Raw genomic sequence first — 17,913 nt, 5'->3', positions numbered from 1 at the left:
ACGTATCCGGTCTTCAAACAAATCCGGTCGGTACGTACCTCGAGCTCCCTCCCGCGGCCATATAACTATGAGGAGTGTCTTTAGCAACGCGATGCATACATAGTTCCAATACCTCAGATCAGAATCCTAGACTCGATCTAGCTCTACCCGTTAAGTACTTAATTAGATGGCCGGGAATCGTAATTCTAGCAACCCCACCCACTCCCCCCTCTACCATCCCCTGTGCCCCACCCAAGACGACCACTCCGAACCCCGCCAAATCAAATCCAGCCCCCATCCCAATTTACACCATCCAACATAACCCACGAGCATTGCGGTTGCAGCTCCCGCGACTGGATACATTATTCAGCTGTCCAACCCACCAGACCGCGCTATACTTATGTCGAAAAGGTAGGACGAGGACGAGACAGTTAAGTAACTTGATTGTGAGTAATCTCGACAAAGAAACTGACTAGGTATATAGTCACGGATCGGACAGCTGTCATTTGAAGCCCCAAATATCCAACAACTCATCTGGGAATTACAACGAGTGATTCATGGTGACTACACGCAGCCCCCGGGGTTTATCATTTTCTGTTATCTCATTTGAACTCATTGATTCTCTACAGCTCTAAGCTGACATCCTTCCACCTGTGCGTTTACACACATATTTATAGTCACCACTTAGCCAGACCCTTAAGCTCTCCCGGCTATTGGCCAACCCCGACACGGTTGTGCTAAATATGGTGAGCGCATATGAGTCGAGTGATAATCCATGATGCCACTGTGTCCGAGTGATCGACTATGAAGTGCTGACATGCAATTAAAGAAGTATGTTTACAGGAAGCTTAGTTGAGAACTGAATTAATCCTGTTCCAGAGAGCTATATCCGAGCGTGGCGTGCCATATGCGTTTATATATAAGGAAGGTATTTTACATGAGAGGAAAAATAGTGACATCATCCAAATCTGATTAAAAACACTCTTCCTAGTGGCCGCATGAGGCCAAAATAGCCCAGTGAAAACCAAAACAACGGTCAGATTGGATCGTGCATTAGAGAAACCTTGATTACCCACCCAAGTATAATATAGACACGCGCAGAATGAGGAAAGGAAATAAAAAATAAAAATCAACTCAGTACATATAATAATGCATAGATGAAAGTATATGTATCTTATTCCATGGAATACGACGTCCATCATAAATAAAGATAGACTGAAACAATGAACACGAGAAAGGGCGGAATGAAATACAAAAAACGAGGTGCTGACAGCACCACTTCCCTACTACCAACGGTTGGTGGTGATTTTCTTACCTCTCCCTCCGCGATTTGGGTGACAGGAGGATAAGTTCTGTGTGGTTTCTCTGCGAGGCTTGGTGAAGTTTCAGGTTCACCCACATCAGAGGCATAATTAGGCGCTATTTGGGCGCTATCTCTCGCGGCTTCTGATTTCTGGGATTTTTCATTCGTTTCGAGGGCTGCTTGGGCGCCATCAACTCTGATATTGCTTTCGTAAGCTCTCGTATCAGGGCCTTCCAGGTGTGGATCGATCGGGCGAGCCCCTTCGTCGGTAGGCGTGATGTTGGTTTCACCGCTATTTGCGGAAATAGTAGCACATACTGTGGAGACTGTCGAACAGTCCTCAGGAGTCCCAGAGTCTGAAGCGTTACACCAGTTAGACTTCATGTCGGCAAGAGAAATAGGACAATTACGAGAGGCCCTCAAAGATGAAAAGGGGGGGGGAGGTGAGTGGGGAAAGAATATATAGGGCGAAGGAGGAGAACGAAGATACTAAATCCAGAGATGCATAGAGTTTAGGAACCTACAATCACTGGCCGAGTGAATTGAAGCAGTTTGAATCATTCTTAATTGCCACCCCGTCTTTGCGCCATTCGCAACTAAAGTAGCCCTTATCAGCCCCCACATAGCATTAAAAGGGGTAGCTGATGTATTCGATTGCAAGTAGTCCAGTGGTGTCCTCTCTTCGATGTCCAAAGCATTGATGTCGATACCTCGGCAGGAAAGCAACACTCTCAAAGCGGCCAGACGATATTTTAGGGATTTATTATTACATAATGCATGCAGTGGCGACCGACCGTGGTTGTCAGGTGCGTTCAGGTCGGTGTCGACCCTCTCGACAAAATACCGTAGTACTTCTTTGCTGGAGGGCGATAGTGGGCTACTTACTAGTACATATAGCGGGCTTTCTCCACTTATATTTTTGCAATTAATATCAAATACCGCGAGTAAAATGCCAACCATACCCAGATCAACCTCAGGCTGAGACCTGACCAAAAGATGCAGTAATGTGTCCCCCTTATCGTTAAGAGGTGCATATAGGTTCAGGCCTTCTTGGCCGAGCAATACAATAAAACTATGCGCCCGATACCAGTTGAATGCCGCGGAAAGTGGTATCCAAGGGTATCCATCAGCGGTCCAATTCACATCAAAATCTTCTCTGCTTTGAAGCAACGTGCGAATGGTCGCCGGCTTTCCAAAGGCGACTGCATACGCAAGCACCCTCTGAGGTGTTTTCCCATGAGGGAATAGAGATATACTGAGGTCGGGAAGGTCGAGCATGGCGGCAACCTCTGCCGGCGATAATACACTGTTCACCAGAGCTTCAAGTCTGGGCACCACTTTTCGTGTTTCCTTATAATTATCTGCCCATTTTTGGAACCAAGGTCCCTCGAAAAGCCTCTTCTGAAAGCATAAGCCCCTGGATCTACTATCCCGGTCAACCGGTCGAAATGCGACCTCCAACTATACTCGGCATATTCATAAAACTTATTATAGTGCAACTTCCCAAAGTTGAAACACATGAAAATGTAGGAAAGGCAGACTTCATGAAGGATATCATCACCATTTCTAGGGCCAAAGATGTACGAAGCGTCGTGGTTTTTTCCGGAAGGATCACCGCGGTGTAATGCCTCCGATTGCATCCGCCCTAGAAGATACTCTTTGACAGAGAAATGCACAAAGTGAATAAAGCTATGTGCGAGCTTTTCCTGAGGCGCATCCGACCCCCCGCGAACTTCAATTAGGGAACAGCAGGGTTTCACTAATAATGTTTGGATCATCAAATGAGTAATCTCGGAGTCTTGAATAAATTCTGGTGGTTCTTGTAAGCGGCGATCCACTGCGTCCTTCATGCGCAGAGCACACAGTAACTCCGTGACGGAAAGCGGCCGGATTGCGAAAAGCATGATTGGAAAGATATCAAGTGCTCGTTGACGATTTTTAATGCCCGTCTTGAGAATTCCATCGATGTTTCGTTGGTATGCCTGCTCGAGGCCGTCTGGCACGGAGTCGAGTATATCCTTAATATCTGTATATGGCATCCCCAGCTCGAGCTGCTCATTCACAAGCCTTAGCCAAAGAAACATGCCATCGCAACCTTTCTTGAGTTGGTCCGATATCGCCTTTTTTTGGGAATCGTCTTGAATCTTTGACTCAACAATCTCGCCCGAGACTAATTCAATGTCCTGTTGAGTGTCTTCTTTTGCGACCGGGTACTCGGTTACCCGACGTAACTTTGATTCGTTGATGGGCTCGTAAAGACCAGATCTAATAGTGTCTAGGTTCCGGCTCACAATCAAGATCTTCGCTTCTGTGGACACTGTTGATATGAGTAACTCTTTCATGAAGCTCTGCAGAGCTCCTTTACTCGATGACCGTGAATCAGGGTCATAGTCCAGACACTCATCGTATCCGTCTATGACCAAGTAACAAGGTCCCAGTCCTTTCACAATAGCGCGAAAGATATATTCCATAACGCAGTAGGTACCGCGTCTCCATTCTTAGGCTTCACCTTCTGAGCTATTTTCAAGGCAATCTCTTCTTTCTGTATCAACTGGCAGACCCATGAGCGGAGGATGTAAGTGGTCTGGCTCTTTTTTAAATCGGCGTGGGTGGCCATAAAGAACGCCGTGGGGTATGAGGAAGAGTGATCCTGGAGATATTTAATAATACTTGCCGAGAGATGTGTTTTACCAATCCCAGGACCACCGTGAAACCAGAGGACAGGAGAAGATGCACCGGTGGCAACATCAGGTGGACCGAACCAGTTCAGGAAAACCTGAGTGGAGCGAATCCAGGTGCATGTGCATGTATGTATACCGCGTAACGCGTCATCGAGCTCATAATCCGTCGAAACAGCGCCAACCCAACGCAAAAGCCTATCACGATCTTCCTCTATAAATCTCGGCCCTGTACGTTAGCTACCATTCCACGCATATAACTCCGCGTTGGGGAAATACTCACTGTCGATATGTGTTGTGACCTGATCTTGAAACTCGCCAGCCCCTTTCCTATCCTTCTCGCTCTGAGATATGTTCTCTACCATCGATCATTAACTTATCTTAGGCCATCTACATTTATATTTCTTATAATAGCTTCCTACCTTCGAGAAGCGATTCAAGTGCCTTCAAGCTCATCTCCATCTCCCTAATTCTGACCTCAGAACCAGCACTACTATTGGGAACCAGGTTATCCAGCTTTTGAACAATGGTTCCAACATCCGTGAGGAGGGTCCTGAAATGCTTCTTATCTTTTACCGCCCAGACAAGCTTTCTCCGGATAGAGGTCTTTCCCCTGCTGCCAACAGCGGAACCAGACTTGATGGTCACACCCGGTTACTCCACATTATACGTTGTGAAAAACGTTTCCGCACGTTTCCATTCGTTTTCGAGCTGTTTGAGAATCCTGTAAATCAAAGGATATTGATCCGAATCCTTCCTCAGGAAGCGATGACATTCCGCTTCATCGTTAATTCCTACCCTGTTGCCCCATCGGGTGAAGATGAGCTTCTCGATTTCAAACAGTGTACGAAGCTTTCCCGATTCGTCGTCAAAGTTCCGCACATCATCCAACTGCTCCATGATCTGGAGGCAGACACTATACAACCCCACCACACCCACAACAGTGCCACAAAACTCCATGGCTATATCTACGCGTGCTTGATATATGGGGATGATTCTGAATGCGGAGTTGTAATCTATACCAGTGGTCGACGGCGGATTTATGTCGCCACACAGGCTATACCGAAGAGACGTAGGGGAGGCGGTTTGGGATAAAGAAGTTTACTCTTTGATTGTGGAGGTCCTAGCCAGTGCGAACTCGTCTCTATTTGGCGCTTTTTTCGTGACGTCTATGGTCTGAGAGGTAGCTGTGATATTAATCGAAGACTCTAATATTAAAATGAGGTCAGGAAGACATGGAGTATTTAGTTGAGAGGTACTTGTAGTTATCGGTGAACTGGGAATTCTGTACTGTACAGTGTGTGGTACATCCCGATTGGACGACACGTGTTCGCTCGAACGCCGTTGTGCTCAGTGGGGTTCGTTCGAGACGAGTACCTACAACGCCACACACTTCGGAAAACATATCGCACAGCTTTTGCACCTCGATTGACTGCACCTCCGGCCATGTAGCGGTGTAGACCCCTACAAGCTGAAGTGTATGTATACTAACATATTTCATTAGTTGGTTGTTATTCATCTTGACAAATCAAGATATATAATACGCCCGATCATAAATATCAAAGATCTCAGGCCCCAAAACCGCACGAGATATGGGGACCCGGTAATGACGATACTCCATATTCAGCCCTAACCTAATAGGCATGTTTTTATCACTATCCCTGCCCTTATCAAGGTCCTGGCGGGCAGGCTGAAAGTTAGCCTTCCCATTGGCTCATGCTCAGGAGTAACTGTATGTCCCAAAACCTCGCCATTAGAAGAGTCGAAATACCATCATTAATACGAGGGACACGTTACAAACCGATCAGGTCGTGGAGTAATTTAGCATAGAAGGGCCAGTGCAAAGTTAGATTCTTTGCGACCGTGTGAAACATACATGTCAGTAACTGTTTGAAAGAGATATGTCAAGAAATCTCGATAATACGTGTGACTCTTTAAATTAGACTTTTATTGACGTATCGCTGGTCATGATATATCATGGAGGGAGAATTAGAGATTGATGACTTAAACCGACAGGAAGAGAAGCCGAATGATCCGGAAAGTAGAAGGAAATAGCCAGACTCCCAAGTGATAGCCAGTGGATAGTGTTCCTCCACCGCAGTCAAAAAAAGTGGGGATGTAGACATCAGCGGTAGTGAACCGATCATGAGAAATCACTCGTTACTATAGCACTAGACTTTAGTATATGCTCACTTAATGGGACTTGATAAGGTACGGAGGTGGGTAGCCAGTTGTGAGAGCTGTAGCTGAGGCATCCGGGTTGATGGCGTACTCCCGCAAGCAACGAAAAATGATATAGGTATATATGGCCACACCGTCAAACAATAAGGCCAAGGAGTAAAGGGGAGCAAATAAATACTCGAGGCCGAGGCCCAGGGTTCCGACATCCATATGGTACAAACTATCACCAACACCAACCGGCTGGCTACAATGCCCCCGTCTTCTAGGCATGGATTCCATGGTCACTCCGCAAAGAAATTGAGCGTGTCCTGTTTAATTCGTCATCCTTATCCGAGGAATAGAATGGTTCGTTCCAATAAAAACTTTGTCGCGGTTCGTCTACACCTGTGAACCTAAACACGGTCACAGCACTTTAAAATTCAAATCAACGGTTTGACTTCTTCAAGCATGCAGCCACTAGAATCCAGTGCCGATCAGCCGAAAATAGGCGCAGATTTAGAGTACCGCAAAAACTCACGAACTTTGCTAGCGGATCTGACCAAAAACTAACTTGTAGAGGAAATATCTGAAGCTGATCTCTGCCTTTCAGCCAATCATCAATGAAGAAATCCCTGCACGGAGATAATCAAGTTGGCGAGTTTCTGCGGTACTCTATTATTTAGAGTAGAGCGCATACAGTGCCGTTGATACCTCACAGAATCAGCCATGAAGGGAAACGTTTACCCCTCCTGGACACCCACGTGACTGCATGGCTGTGGCACAGCCATATAAGGTGCACACCTTTCACAGCAGTCGGAAGACATGAACCGAGCGATAGACTCCAAGTCTAAACTGTATATAATCGGGGAAGGTGTACTGTTTGCTGGCTTGTGTGGGCATTGGGGTTATCGCGCGACATGGGGCGTGGCAGAAGAGAGGAAACTCAAAAGACGGAACAAATACCTACGCTTACTGCAGGTCTGTCAGTGTGGAGATTAAGGGCGAGGCTGATCGGGATGGGGTGTGCCTTGCTTGAATTCAATTGAGTACATGTAGTCCCGAACCTGCATGGCCATGGGGGGGGGGGGGGGGGGTGGTACACAATGTGACACAGAGCATTGTGTAACTGCATGATCAACGGCTTGCCGAGTCTTTTCAAGACCTTTTTTTTTATCGGCCTAACAGAACACGCAATTCAATTAACCTAGTCTACTTACATACATGTGATTGAAGATCTCTAGTGCACTCCCTCTTTCCAGCTGGGGCGGGGGGAGTGTCGCAGCAGAGGAAGCTAGGCATTAAAGAACCCCAACTTGATAACCCTCTTGAATCCCCGCCCCCATGTCCCTTTTCTCTACAATACATGTATTCTACTCTACCTTTTCTTAATCCAAGTACTCGAGAGTCGTAAACCCCATGTTGGTCCACTGGCTAGAGTAGAGTATGTATGTATGTACTCGAGCATCCCCCGCCTCTCCTATATTTTCCTATTTATGCGCTAGTGTGTGTGCAACGTGCACAGTAGTTGTACAGGCTGTACCTGGTCCCACAACAGGCCCCAGCCTGTCAGGATGCATGAACCTCGAGGGAGTGTACATCCCGGGTGATACAGAATCGTGTCTCTCTCTACCATACGGGCCTGCGGTCCTATTATAGAGTTTAATTCGCGATTGATCAATTGAGGGAGCATATTGCAGCAGCGAAGAGTAGAGTAGCTTCAAAAGGAGGGCGAGTACACGCCCCCCGCGGATGTCTTCTGATATTCAACGCACATCGCCAGTGTCGTGAACCCAGCCGCAGCGGCACATACATGTATATACGCCCATTCCCTTTTATCCAATTGAGCGATCTTGACCACACTGGCTGGATCCATGGACACATACATCTATGTGCATGTTACACACGCTGGGGATAATTTATGGGCCTGTGTTCGAATTGGGGTATAAGAGTACCGTGTCTCCTCCCATCCCCATCCCCTCTGTCCCTTTCCACTCACATTGGATCATCACCTTTCAACCGTCGTGTGTTTCTCTCTTGTCTCATCAAATCACACCCGTACCCCTCAATCTTCAATGATGGTCAGACTACCCGCTGCTGCTGCTGCCTTCTTGGCCCTTTCGCTCCATGTGCTTCCCGCTATCGGATTTGCCTTTCCCTCGCCGCAGACATCATCATCAGCCTGTGTGAGCGAGTGCAGTGGTCTCGTCGTCACCTTCACTGAATGTAACATATCGCTCGACGCAACTACCTATACAGCGGCCCAAGAGAAGTGCATATGCAATGACGCCTCTTTTAAGAGCACCATCGACCAGTACTGCTCCCCTCTCACCTAGTCTCTTTCGTGGGCCATCTTTCTTCTCTCCCCTCTACTTCAACCATGAATGCTAACATCCACCTCACATAGATGCTTTGCCTGCATGGGGGAAACCCTCACTTACCAAGATATGTGCTCCGTATATCTCAGCAGCTCAACCTCCTCCGCCTCCAGGTCTGCAACTAGATCTGCCTCTGCTTCTTCAGCTTCCGCTTCTGCAACCCGCACCACCTCCGCATCGTCAGCAGGCGCTACCGAGTCCTCCTCTGCCTCGTGTGGCCAGTCTGAGGCATGCATAGCCTTTGGTACAACACTCACCGGTTGCGATGTCAACAATGACAATATCAATAATGTCACCGATGCACAAATGACCTGTCTTTGCAAGGATCCGGCCACCTTCGAAGCCAACCTCGCAAAGTAAGCTCTGCTCCGCTCCATGTACCGATGTGATGATGCTAATGTTTTTCCACAGCTGTATAGCATGTACTGGTGAGAGTGCCAGCGGCATAGACAAGATGTGCGATTCCTATGCCTCCAGCTCCGGTCTCGCATCTGGCACTGCTACAAGAAGCACCACGAGGGCCGCAAGCACTGCAAGGACCACTGACACTGGTAGCTCCGCTACTACCACCGCCGCTATTGCTGCCAACCCGACCACCACCTCTACAGGCCTCAGATCCACCTCCACGTCCACCACCGGTGGTACAGGAGATGCTCTATCTCAGAACGGCGGCTCTAGGACTATGGCTCTTGGAGCACCCGGGCTTATGGTGCCGGTGCTTGTGATGGCGGCGGCGGCCTGGAGAGTGGTGTTTTAGATTGCCGACTCGGCGAGGACGTTATTGGGGATATTTACCCCCTTGCGATGGATGCGTAATGTTGGCTTTTGTAATGTAGTATGGCGGTGAACGCTGGTAAAGAAATTATTAATGCAACGTACAATAATACAGAATAATATCTGGGCCCTAAGGCTAGGCTCGTTTCCCAGGGTAGCTCGGTAATTTCTGGTTGTGGTTGTGGTTGCGGTGGGTGGGTGGTGCGCTGGTGATGGTTATTAGGTGTGATGAATTATACTATTTTCCAGGGATGGTAACCAGGCACTTTAACCAGGTTGACAGCCACCTTACTGCTACGGTGGAGTCCCGATAGTAGCAACCTCGATAATAGCATATCCTCGATAGTAGCATATAGTTGGGCAATCCCAAACGAGTCGGTACAGGCAAAGCTGTCCTCGATACAAACATAGATATCCCCGATAGTGGCACACGAAAATCCATTCCCTACCATATGCTATTATCGAGGCTCCACTGCACCCCAAACACTGCGCCAATCGTCATGATATACATCAACAGCTTAGCCTCCTAAGTCTTCTCCAGTTCTTATTCGGTCCCCTACATCATAGAAAGTCCCCTCCCCCAGTTAGATCTAAGGCTTACTATATATATGTAGATCACAAACAACTCAAACAGCGCTATTCTCAGTACTATTAATCATCTCTAGAGATGCCTCGTCTGTAGCGGTCAAGACACCACCGGTGCTGGAGGCCTCTGCTCCGATTGATACAATACATAACAAGGTTTCATCTGGCTTCCTGTGCATCTGTGGGGCGGTTCTTTAGAATAGCGGTTACTTATATTATGTCTTTTTTCTTTTTCTTTTCTTTTGGTTCGGTTTAGTTAGGTTTGCTCTAGTTGTGCGGTTGATGCACCGCCATAACTCGAAAAATTGGCTCGATCAAAATTTCTTGTATGGGAAATTTCTAAAGCAGATCGATGCCATTCAACCAATCACCCAAGTGGTAATCCCTGGACGGAGATAGCCAATCCCTCGAGTTTTGGCGGTACCTCATCACGCTCTAGTTAGGAAACAAACAATTAATAATTAACGCTGCAAGATACAATAATACGTGTGCGGACTGGTCCAGAAGGAGAGTCTTTATTTAGCTCTTCCCTTTTCCGTTTCCTGCATACAGAACCAATCGCTCGTCCCCCATTCATCCCATGCATGGCATGCAAGACAAAAACAAGCCTTCGGCAAGCTCCGCAACGACCCGGCTGCATGCAGTAGGAACTAGCGAGCGGGGCTGAAGATGGGGTTTTGTCAAGCTCTGTGCGTGCGGCTGAAGACAGAATGGCTTTCCAAGTTGGAGTGCGGTGCGGGGTGGTTGGAAAGGTACTGAGCTAGAGTGTCACTCGGTTTGTCACTTCTATCGGGTGCACGCGAAGTGCAAGTGCAAGTGCAAAGAGAAGTGCAGATGCAACCGCTGCACGTGCAGGTGCCGGCGTAGGTCTACTCTAGGTGCAATCCCCACCGCCAGAGCGACTTGCTAGTGTGCTAATTGGCGTTGGTGGTTGGTTTTATAGTACTAGTCATGGAATATCACTCGTCTTTATATACGCCCATCGTGTTTTGAATAGTGATGGGAGCTGGAGGGTGAGAGTGGTATGTTGTTTGTCCTTATCATGACCAGGGCTAACTGTGTTATCGCCACCAGCACTGTCAGATCCCATTCTTCGATCCTCATAAGGTCAATCATGAATAATCACTCGCTGGCTCAGTACGTCATCATGAACTGTCACTTGGTACACAAATCATACAATATCACTCAGATTGCCGTGCATCATATAACATTACATCAGAAATCAACCGTTCTTTATCGCTTATCAGTCGGCGCAGGTGTGGTCAACCTTTTGCCCATCCCGCACAATACATGGGGCCCATGGGTAATAACATCACTTGATAACACAAGTCCCTCGCGATTTGTCTAGAGCCAATCACATTATATCACTCGCGTGAAAAGAGGATGCGAGCAGGCTCAAATCTCAATCACTTAATCTGAAGCGCTTCCAGTTTGCTTTCAGCACGCCTTATATTGCCATAGGCTACCCACACGGACTTGTCAGGAAGTGGTACTATTAATACACGGAATCTCTTTTTTCTTATCTTCATATGATGAGTGCATGTAGTTACACCGATGATGATGAGGGTATGTAAGATATTTGCGGATCAAATAAAGGTATGAACGCGAGGAGAATATATCTATACCTACATCGAAGAAATTAAAAGAAATGTATGTTAAGGAAATATATTTATTCCTTTCTCCGATCTCCCGCTTTTTACTCTCATCCTATGATATAAGAAATTGTTGATTACGAGCTACTGATGATTAACGTGGTACTGTAAATAAAGCACTCACATTCTAGGATAACGATATCCAGCAATTCCAGGTCAAGACATCGTTTACAGTGTTATCTATGTAATGTAGTTCTTAATTGCCTGGAACAGCGTGTGCTTGGACATCATAGTGATTTCCTCAAGCGGGGAAATGCATAAGTAGCTACTCAGGTCCATACACGCAATCAAACTAGCCCTCGGGCAGGTCGTTCATAAAACCTCAATAGCCGGTTATCATCCATAGCTCGATCGACAATAAGAAAATCAAATGAAGGTGCTTTTGCGGCGTATCTACCGATTACAAATGTGCCTAGTTATACCCCTCGTTATTTCAACCTCCATTCTTCTAGGTGTAATGTAGTGAATCGGCCTACCTCTCCGAGAAATTGAATTTGCTGTGTTTGGTTCTTAGGATAGAGGCTGTGTAGGCGTAGGCGGTGAAGGAGTTTAGGCCTTGGAGACAGGCCTGCATAAGGCATCCTCCTTGCGTGATTCCACCTTGCAATGGGGAACCAGATAGGTACCCAATGAACGCCGCTATTGATTGTCGATTATATACTATTTAGCATGAGCAGGTAGGTTATATGCACAGGAAGAAGGCGAGTGATAATATTACAAGACATGTGGATCCAATCCATAGTACAAATACAGACTCTTGGCAGAACCTGGATCAACAGAGCGGATACCAAATCTACTGTTCCTTATCACATGAACGGCCCCAACTTTCACTGTACAGTTCGTTTCAGCCCCGTAAGCCTGGATCTTATCGGACTTTACCAACCCTCAATATAAAATCCCGGTACATACATCAAATATCGGAGATAAATGACATGGAGTGCCAACTGTTTAGTAGCCCTAACCCTACGGGTCCTTGGCAAAAGCACCCCAGGACCGATACTCCCCTAATAACAGCTCCGCACTGATAAAGACAAGACATATGTCTCAAACCGAAAGAGTCTACTTATGAACAGCGACGTACTATCTTGGGAGGAAGCATCATAAATCGTGAATATCATTAACTAATAATAGTGTCCATCCAATCGCTCGCTAAGTACGCATAGCACAAATTACACGATCCATCAATCCTCAAGTTTAGAGGCCTATTTGCGCCAGCACTGCGAGGGCTGCTAGCACGATACTTGGAACATTGCCGCCTATTGCATCGTTCCCACTCTCTACAGCACTGGCCACTGCAACATGGGTCGTGGTACTCGCTGTTGTTGGCACCCTTGTTGTGGTGGTGGATGAACGCGTTGTGGTGGTCCTTGTTGTGGAGTTCGAAGAGCTGGTCGAGTCCGTCATGGTAGTAGAGGTAGAGTTGTCACCCATGGCCGTCGCGGTGGTTTGGTAACTACTGCAAATCGAAGCATATGAATCCGCGTACCCAGTTAACTCTGGTGTCGCGCGGATACAGGTGATACATCTATTTCGCTCTAGGTTAGCGGACCAAAAGCTTAACACTTTTGACTTGTGGAGCGTGCACTGACTCGTTCAGTGGTGTGTCAATACCGTCGATGGAACAGACACAGGCAGTTTGAGCAGTCGTAGCGGTGGTGGAGCCTAGGAAGTCAAAGTCGCAGACACTAAGACCCTTCGTGCGGAGTGCTGCACAACAGTCCGGATAGGTTTCACTCTGGGCGCTCGCCAGAATAGCCAGGAAGGGAAAGACGATCGTGAGCTGGATCAAGAGCATTTTTGTCGCGTTGATCATGAGTGGCTGTCGAAAAGAAGTAAAGAGAAAAGTGCAGTAACTATGGGGAGAGACATCAGTAGAGGTAGAGGTAGGTGCGACAGTTGTGCTTCTGGAGGGAGTGGGAGGTGTCGAATGCGGCTGAAGAGAAACTTTGCCAATGGGAATATAGCTCACGATAATTGGAGAGGCGCAGCGTGCCAAGACTATTTCTCAGCGGAAAAGGTGGGACAGGCCCGCACAGCATTAACCGGAGGCTCAGTCGTTCGAATACTCCGGCTCTAATCATACATGGCACTAGACTTAAATTCCAGCAAGTCTATATAATTTTTCACAAAAAGCAAAGTAGGGCTTAAAAGTCATCCTATGAGGAGGTTCGAGGAAGGTCAGTTCGAGTCGATATATACAAGGCTAATTGTGCTGAGTGATTGTTAAGCGACCAAGTCAGCAAACTTCCTTACTAAGAGGTAATCCTAATACAATATTATTACTCGGAGTTCATTATTATACCCTCTCATATGGGCGGTAATTACCATAGAAACCTCCACTAAAAGGTATCAACAAATAAACATCTCGGAGCAATCCCACACAAGGCCCATCACTTATCGCGACCACTCGCCCGTCGTTTTGGTTCATAATGATTATTCGAAATTGCTACTAGCTAAGTGTCAGGATTATACATAGAATATAGAGGCTAACTAGAGCAGTATGGGATTGATGGCCATCATGCAATCAAAAACTTGGGGCGTACTGTTTACTGGCTTTGAATATCACACCACTGATCTACAATTACTACGTCGAATGGTATATCTTCACGTAGTTTTCTCGAGATCACATCTATCCTTCAATAAGTAGTGACTTGCTGCATGTACCATACAAAACCTACATACATGTACTATTTATTAACTCTTTGTTTAACTCCTCCATGATGAGCTTCGATCATTTTCTCTGCAGTGGCTCCTACCAAGCACAGACATGTGCAATCGTTTAATAGGCTCAAATGTTCGCAGATTGAGTTTAAGCATGAATTTAATCAATTAATGGGGTATATGTCATGCTTTTTATTAAATCGGCACTCTGTTACTGGGTAGATGCCGGAGATAAGATTGCCGGAAGAGTACGACGTGCGGGCATGGGCCGGCAGATCCTGAGTGAATGCTACTAAAGGTAAACAAAAAATTTGACGCAGGATTTTATCGGCGTATATAGTCTACATAATCCAAAGTAAAAAGGTAGCGTTTTGGATCTCATTATTTCTCTATATCAACAGATGTCAGAAAAGGCCGCAGCACAAACGAGCGGAGATGGCATTTATCCCCATACTATCTCCCAGCCACGTTATCATCAACTTCATTAGTTACACTTCCCTCGCTACAAAAGATATGTACTCACAACGTATACGTTGCTGAGTCAGGTCGTTACCGTCACTATCATCTGGTAGAGAGTTACAAGGAAGATTTGAGACATACATGATGCGAGCGAACCACCATCGATCCAGGAGCCCGGAAGAAACCAATATTGGGATTTGAATGGAGAACATTCTTTAGAAAACGGCGGATTTACTCGATGGGGGAATAACCGAGTATGGTATTATCTAAAATCATCTTACTACCGGCACCGCCCGCAAGAATTAATGAGGGACATCAGAGTGCGGTCAATTCGGATGTCCCGAAGAGAGAGATTCACATTTGAAGAAGCCGTCTACCATACGGAAATCTAAGAGGATCGCGTTGAAAGCCATAGTGGAGGAGGTATATGCGAAGATGAACGTGTTCCTAGGGAATGAGAGGGAAGAACCTGTTCTGTCAATCGAGTCTTCGAGACTATATTATGTGCGAAACGCAGCTAGACAACGAAGATTCTTCCCAGATCCAGATGGAGTACTGCCTTACAGAAAAAACTGGAGGCTTGGTGCCAGAGGTTGGTGGTGGTATATTGGTATTCGGGGAGAGGGATCAGATATGCACAAGCAGTGCGCTAATCTAGGAGTTTAGGAAGATGTCTCTACTATCTACTGTAATTGAGTGGACTTAAAGAGATTGCATGATATAATACGCCTAGTGCTTGAAGAGGGCGTGGATGTGAATGTCTTGCAACACGCAATAGTGGGCTAGACAGTGGCGTGGATGCGAACATGGTACTAACTACTAGAGTATTGTAGAAGCACAGCACAACTCGGTAGCGGCCATGAGGCAGTACTGCCTTGTAGGCTGGCGCACAAGAAGGCTATCAAAAGCAGGGATTAAAATTCTTTCCGAAACGAATGCAAATGTGGATCCACCGAAGTCCTCGTTTTCTGTCTCGATCATAACTAGGGTATATTTGGTATAGATATTGGTATATTGTCTTTATATGAACTACTAAGTATTATATTATATTCTCACAAATTTCTTCTCTTTTCTTTTTTTTGTTCAATGCATTATCACATTCTCAGGAGTCTACAAAGTGTTGACAAAGGTAATTCCGAAATGATTTCAATCACTATCTTGATTCTAAAAGGGTTTGGACCAGTTTAATACTTTATTCCCTGTCAATCGGCTTTCAATAATGGGAACAGCAGTAGGCCATGCATTTAAATCCTGCGTTATCACTCGTCCCTATATCTTCCTGACAAACGGCTGATGCGAAGCTTATAGGAGCCAAATTTAGATTAATAATATTTTATTTTTTATGACGAAATAGCATGATGTTGTTTCACGATGCCCTCATTGTAGCCGTCAACATCCATCCGCATTCACAGTCCTCATTACAGCTCATTACCAAATCGAAAGAAAGTAACTAAGGAAAAGAAAAAAAAGAGAAGAAAAAACAATCGTGATGTGGTATAATGAGTCCCTCATTCTCGTCTCAGCCGAAAGAAAAAAGGGGGAAAGCCTATCCATCCATTTAAACAACAATCGCAAACGCAAATACCATAGCAGCCCCAATGACTGCTCCAGTGACAACGTTGCCCTTCAAAGAGCTTGCGGCATTCTCGTTTGGAGTAGAAGTGCTTGAACTAGACGGGGTAACCATTGAGGTACCAGTTGGAGTGGGAACACCGGAGGTGAAGGGCACCTCGCTGACACGAGTCGCAGATTCAAAGGCAGGTGATTGTGTTTCACCTGCATCTGTGTTGGGTTCATCATCAGTGTTGTTGGGGTTGAGGACACTAAATTATCAGTATAAACAAGTAACTAATGCGATATATAAGGTCTTACCCATCAATAACATGAACAACTCCGTTGGTGGTGATCACATCGGCGAGGATAACCTGGGCCCCATTGACAAACACACTACCATCTTCAATGCGAATTGTCAATTGACCACCTTGCAGCGTTGTCAACTCTTGGTCATCGCTCAAGTCACTTGAGAATTCCACAGATCCAACGACATGATAACTATAGAGATATTAGCTCAATGCCTATAAGTATATCCTTAGAAGAACTATAGACTCACGTGAGGATATCCATCAGAGCCTCATTACTGAGAGTGGGCAAGAGGTTTCCAATTGCCTGGAAAGCCTCGTTGTTTGGAACAAAGATTGTGATGGATTGAGCGGTATCAACAGTATCAACAAGATCAGTAGCGGTAAGAGCACCGGCGGCAGCTGTCAAGTTCGCGGCGATAGCAGTGGTGGAAACATTCATTGGTAGTGTAAGGACAGTATCGATCACGTGGATAACACCACCATCAAAAGTAACATCCTATTAGATTCTTGTGTTAGGGATGGCCGAATAAATAAACTTGAGGAAATACTAGGCCTTACCGCTGTAGAAACTGAGGAGTTCATCTTTGCTCCAGAGAACAAAGTTGGATTTCTATTGATGTTGATGGCCTCAACGACTTGTTTACCTCCATTGGAGAAATTGCCATATCTCGGGTCATCCAACATTGTGGGCAGGAATTGAGGGGTGTCCCTAAATGCATCCGATCTGTAGACTCCCTCGAGCACATGATAGGTTAACAGAGCAGTGATAGTAGAGTTGTCCATATCCATTCCAGAGGAGGCATTCATCAAGGCAGAGAATGCTTCATTGCTGGGAGCGAGAATGGTGATGTTCCTGGCATCTGACAAGGATTGAGTGATGTCAGGATAGCCTTGAAGCACTGCAGCCAGACTGGAGACAGAATCGGTGGAGCCCAAAATCTGTGACAGACTCTGGGCGAGAGATGCAACCGGGAGAGAGAGAAGGAGAGGTAAAGACAAGAGCTTGTTGGAAATCATGATGGTAATGATGATTTATGTGATGTGGTCTAAATTCCTCTGGATAAAGAAGCGGCGACGTCAAGGTAGCTGAAGGATGAAAGGTGGGAGAGGAGAAGTCGAGGGGGATAAAGGGAAAGAAGGAATTTATATAAGAAGCCAGGTCTCAGTGGAATTTTATACCCTGGCTTTGGTACTTTGTGTTCCGTACATGTATTCACCAAGAGAAAGCAAAATTTTAGATATGTAGCAAGTACTGCGGGTACTGATGCATGCGGTACGGCAGCCAATAACATCTTGCGCATCCCGCTGCTAGAGGAAGTAGGTGACGTCTCTTCAACAACGTCCAAGACAATCCAAGACTACTAGCTGTCCATCAAGTTCGTGTTTAGGCATAGAAGTCGTAAGCCGCTCTGCCAATCCAGGTCT

The 17,913-nt window shown here is 46.2% G+C and overlaps 4 protein-coding genes across 4 annotated transcripts; 1 reads left to right on the top strand and 3 right to left on the bottom strand.

The window, feature by feature from the left end:
* Positions 1 to 1,177: 1,177 nt before the first annotated feature.
* LAJ45_06391 (uncharacterized protein) lies at positions 1,178 to 4,920 on the bottom strand (the record flags this gene model as incomplete). The annotated part of the gene is made up of 8 exons (XM_046115955.1): positions 1,178 to 1,638; positions 1,807 to 2,743; positions 2,824 to 3,590; positions 3,656 to 3,695; positions 3,768 to 4,174; positions 4,244 to 4,318; positions 4,383 to 4,596; positions 4,759 to 4,920. The coding sequence occupies 8 exons, from the start codon at positions 4,918 to 4,920 to the stop codon at positions 1,178 to 1,180; spliced, it is 3,063 nt and encodes a 1,020-aa protein (XP_045971064.1).
* Positions 4,921 to 8,195: 3,275 nt separating this feature from the next.
* LAJ45_06390 (uncharacterized protein) lies at positions 8,196 to 9,252 on the top strand (the record flags this gene model as incomplete). The annotated part of the gene is made up of 3 exons (XM_046115954.1): positions 8,196 to 8,431; positions 8,525 to 8,851; positions 8,907 to 9,252. The coding sequence occupies 3 exons, from the start codon at positions 8,196 to 8,198 to the stop codon at positions 9,250 to 9,252; spliced, it is 909 nt and encodes a 302-aa protein (XP_045971063.1).
* A 3,448-nt stretch (positions 9,253 to 12,700) lies between these two features.
* LAJ45_06389 (uncharacterized protein) lies at positions 12,701 to 13,301 on the bottom strand (the record flags this gene model as incomplete). The annotated part of the gene is made up of 2 exons (XM_046115953.1): positions 12,701 to 13,031; positions 13,096 to 13,301. The coding sequence occupies 2 exons, from the start codon at positions 13,299 to 13,301 to the stop codon at positions 12,701 to 12,703; spliced, it is 537 nt and encodes a 178-aa protein (XP_045971062.1).
* A 2,883-nt stretch (positions 13,302 to 16,184) lies between these two features.
* Positions 16,185 to 17,505, bottom strand: LAJ45_06388 (uncharacterized protein; the record flags this gene model as incomplete). Its single annotated transcript, XM_046115952.1, has 4 exons — positions 16,185 to 16,449; positions 16,499 to 16,678; positions 16,737 to 16,984; positions 17,047 to 17,505. 4 exons carry the CDS (start codon positions 17,503 to 17,505, stop codon positions 16,185 to 16,187), a joined length of 1,152 nt encoding a protein of 383 aa, XP_045971061.1.
* Positions 17,506 to 17,913: the final 408 nt, after the last annotated feature.

Source organism: Morchella importuna (genome assembly GCF_003444635.1).
Source record: "Morchella importuna strain M04M26 chromosome Unknown Morimp01GS018, whole genome shotgun sequence".
NCBI classification, from domain to species: Eukaryota; Fungi; Ascomycota; class Pezizomycetes; order Pezizales; family Morchellaceae; genus Morchella; species Morchella importuna.
This window is presented reverse-complemented; position numbering and strand designations above follow the sequence as displayed.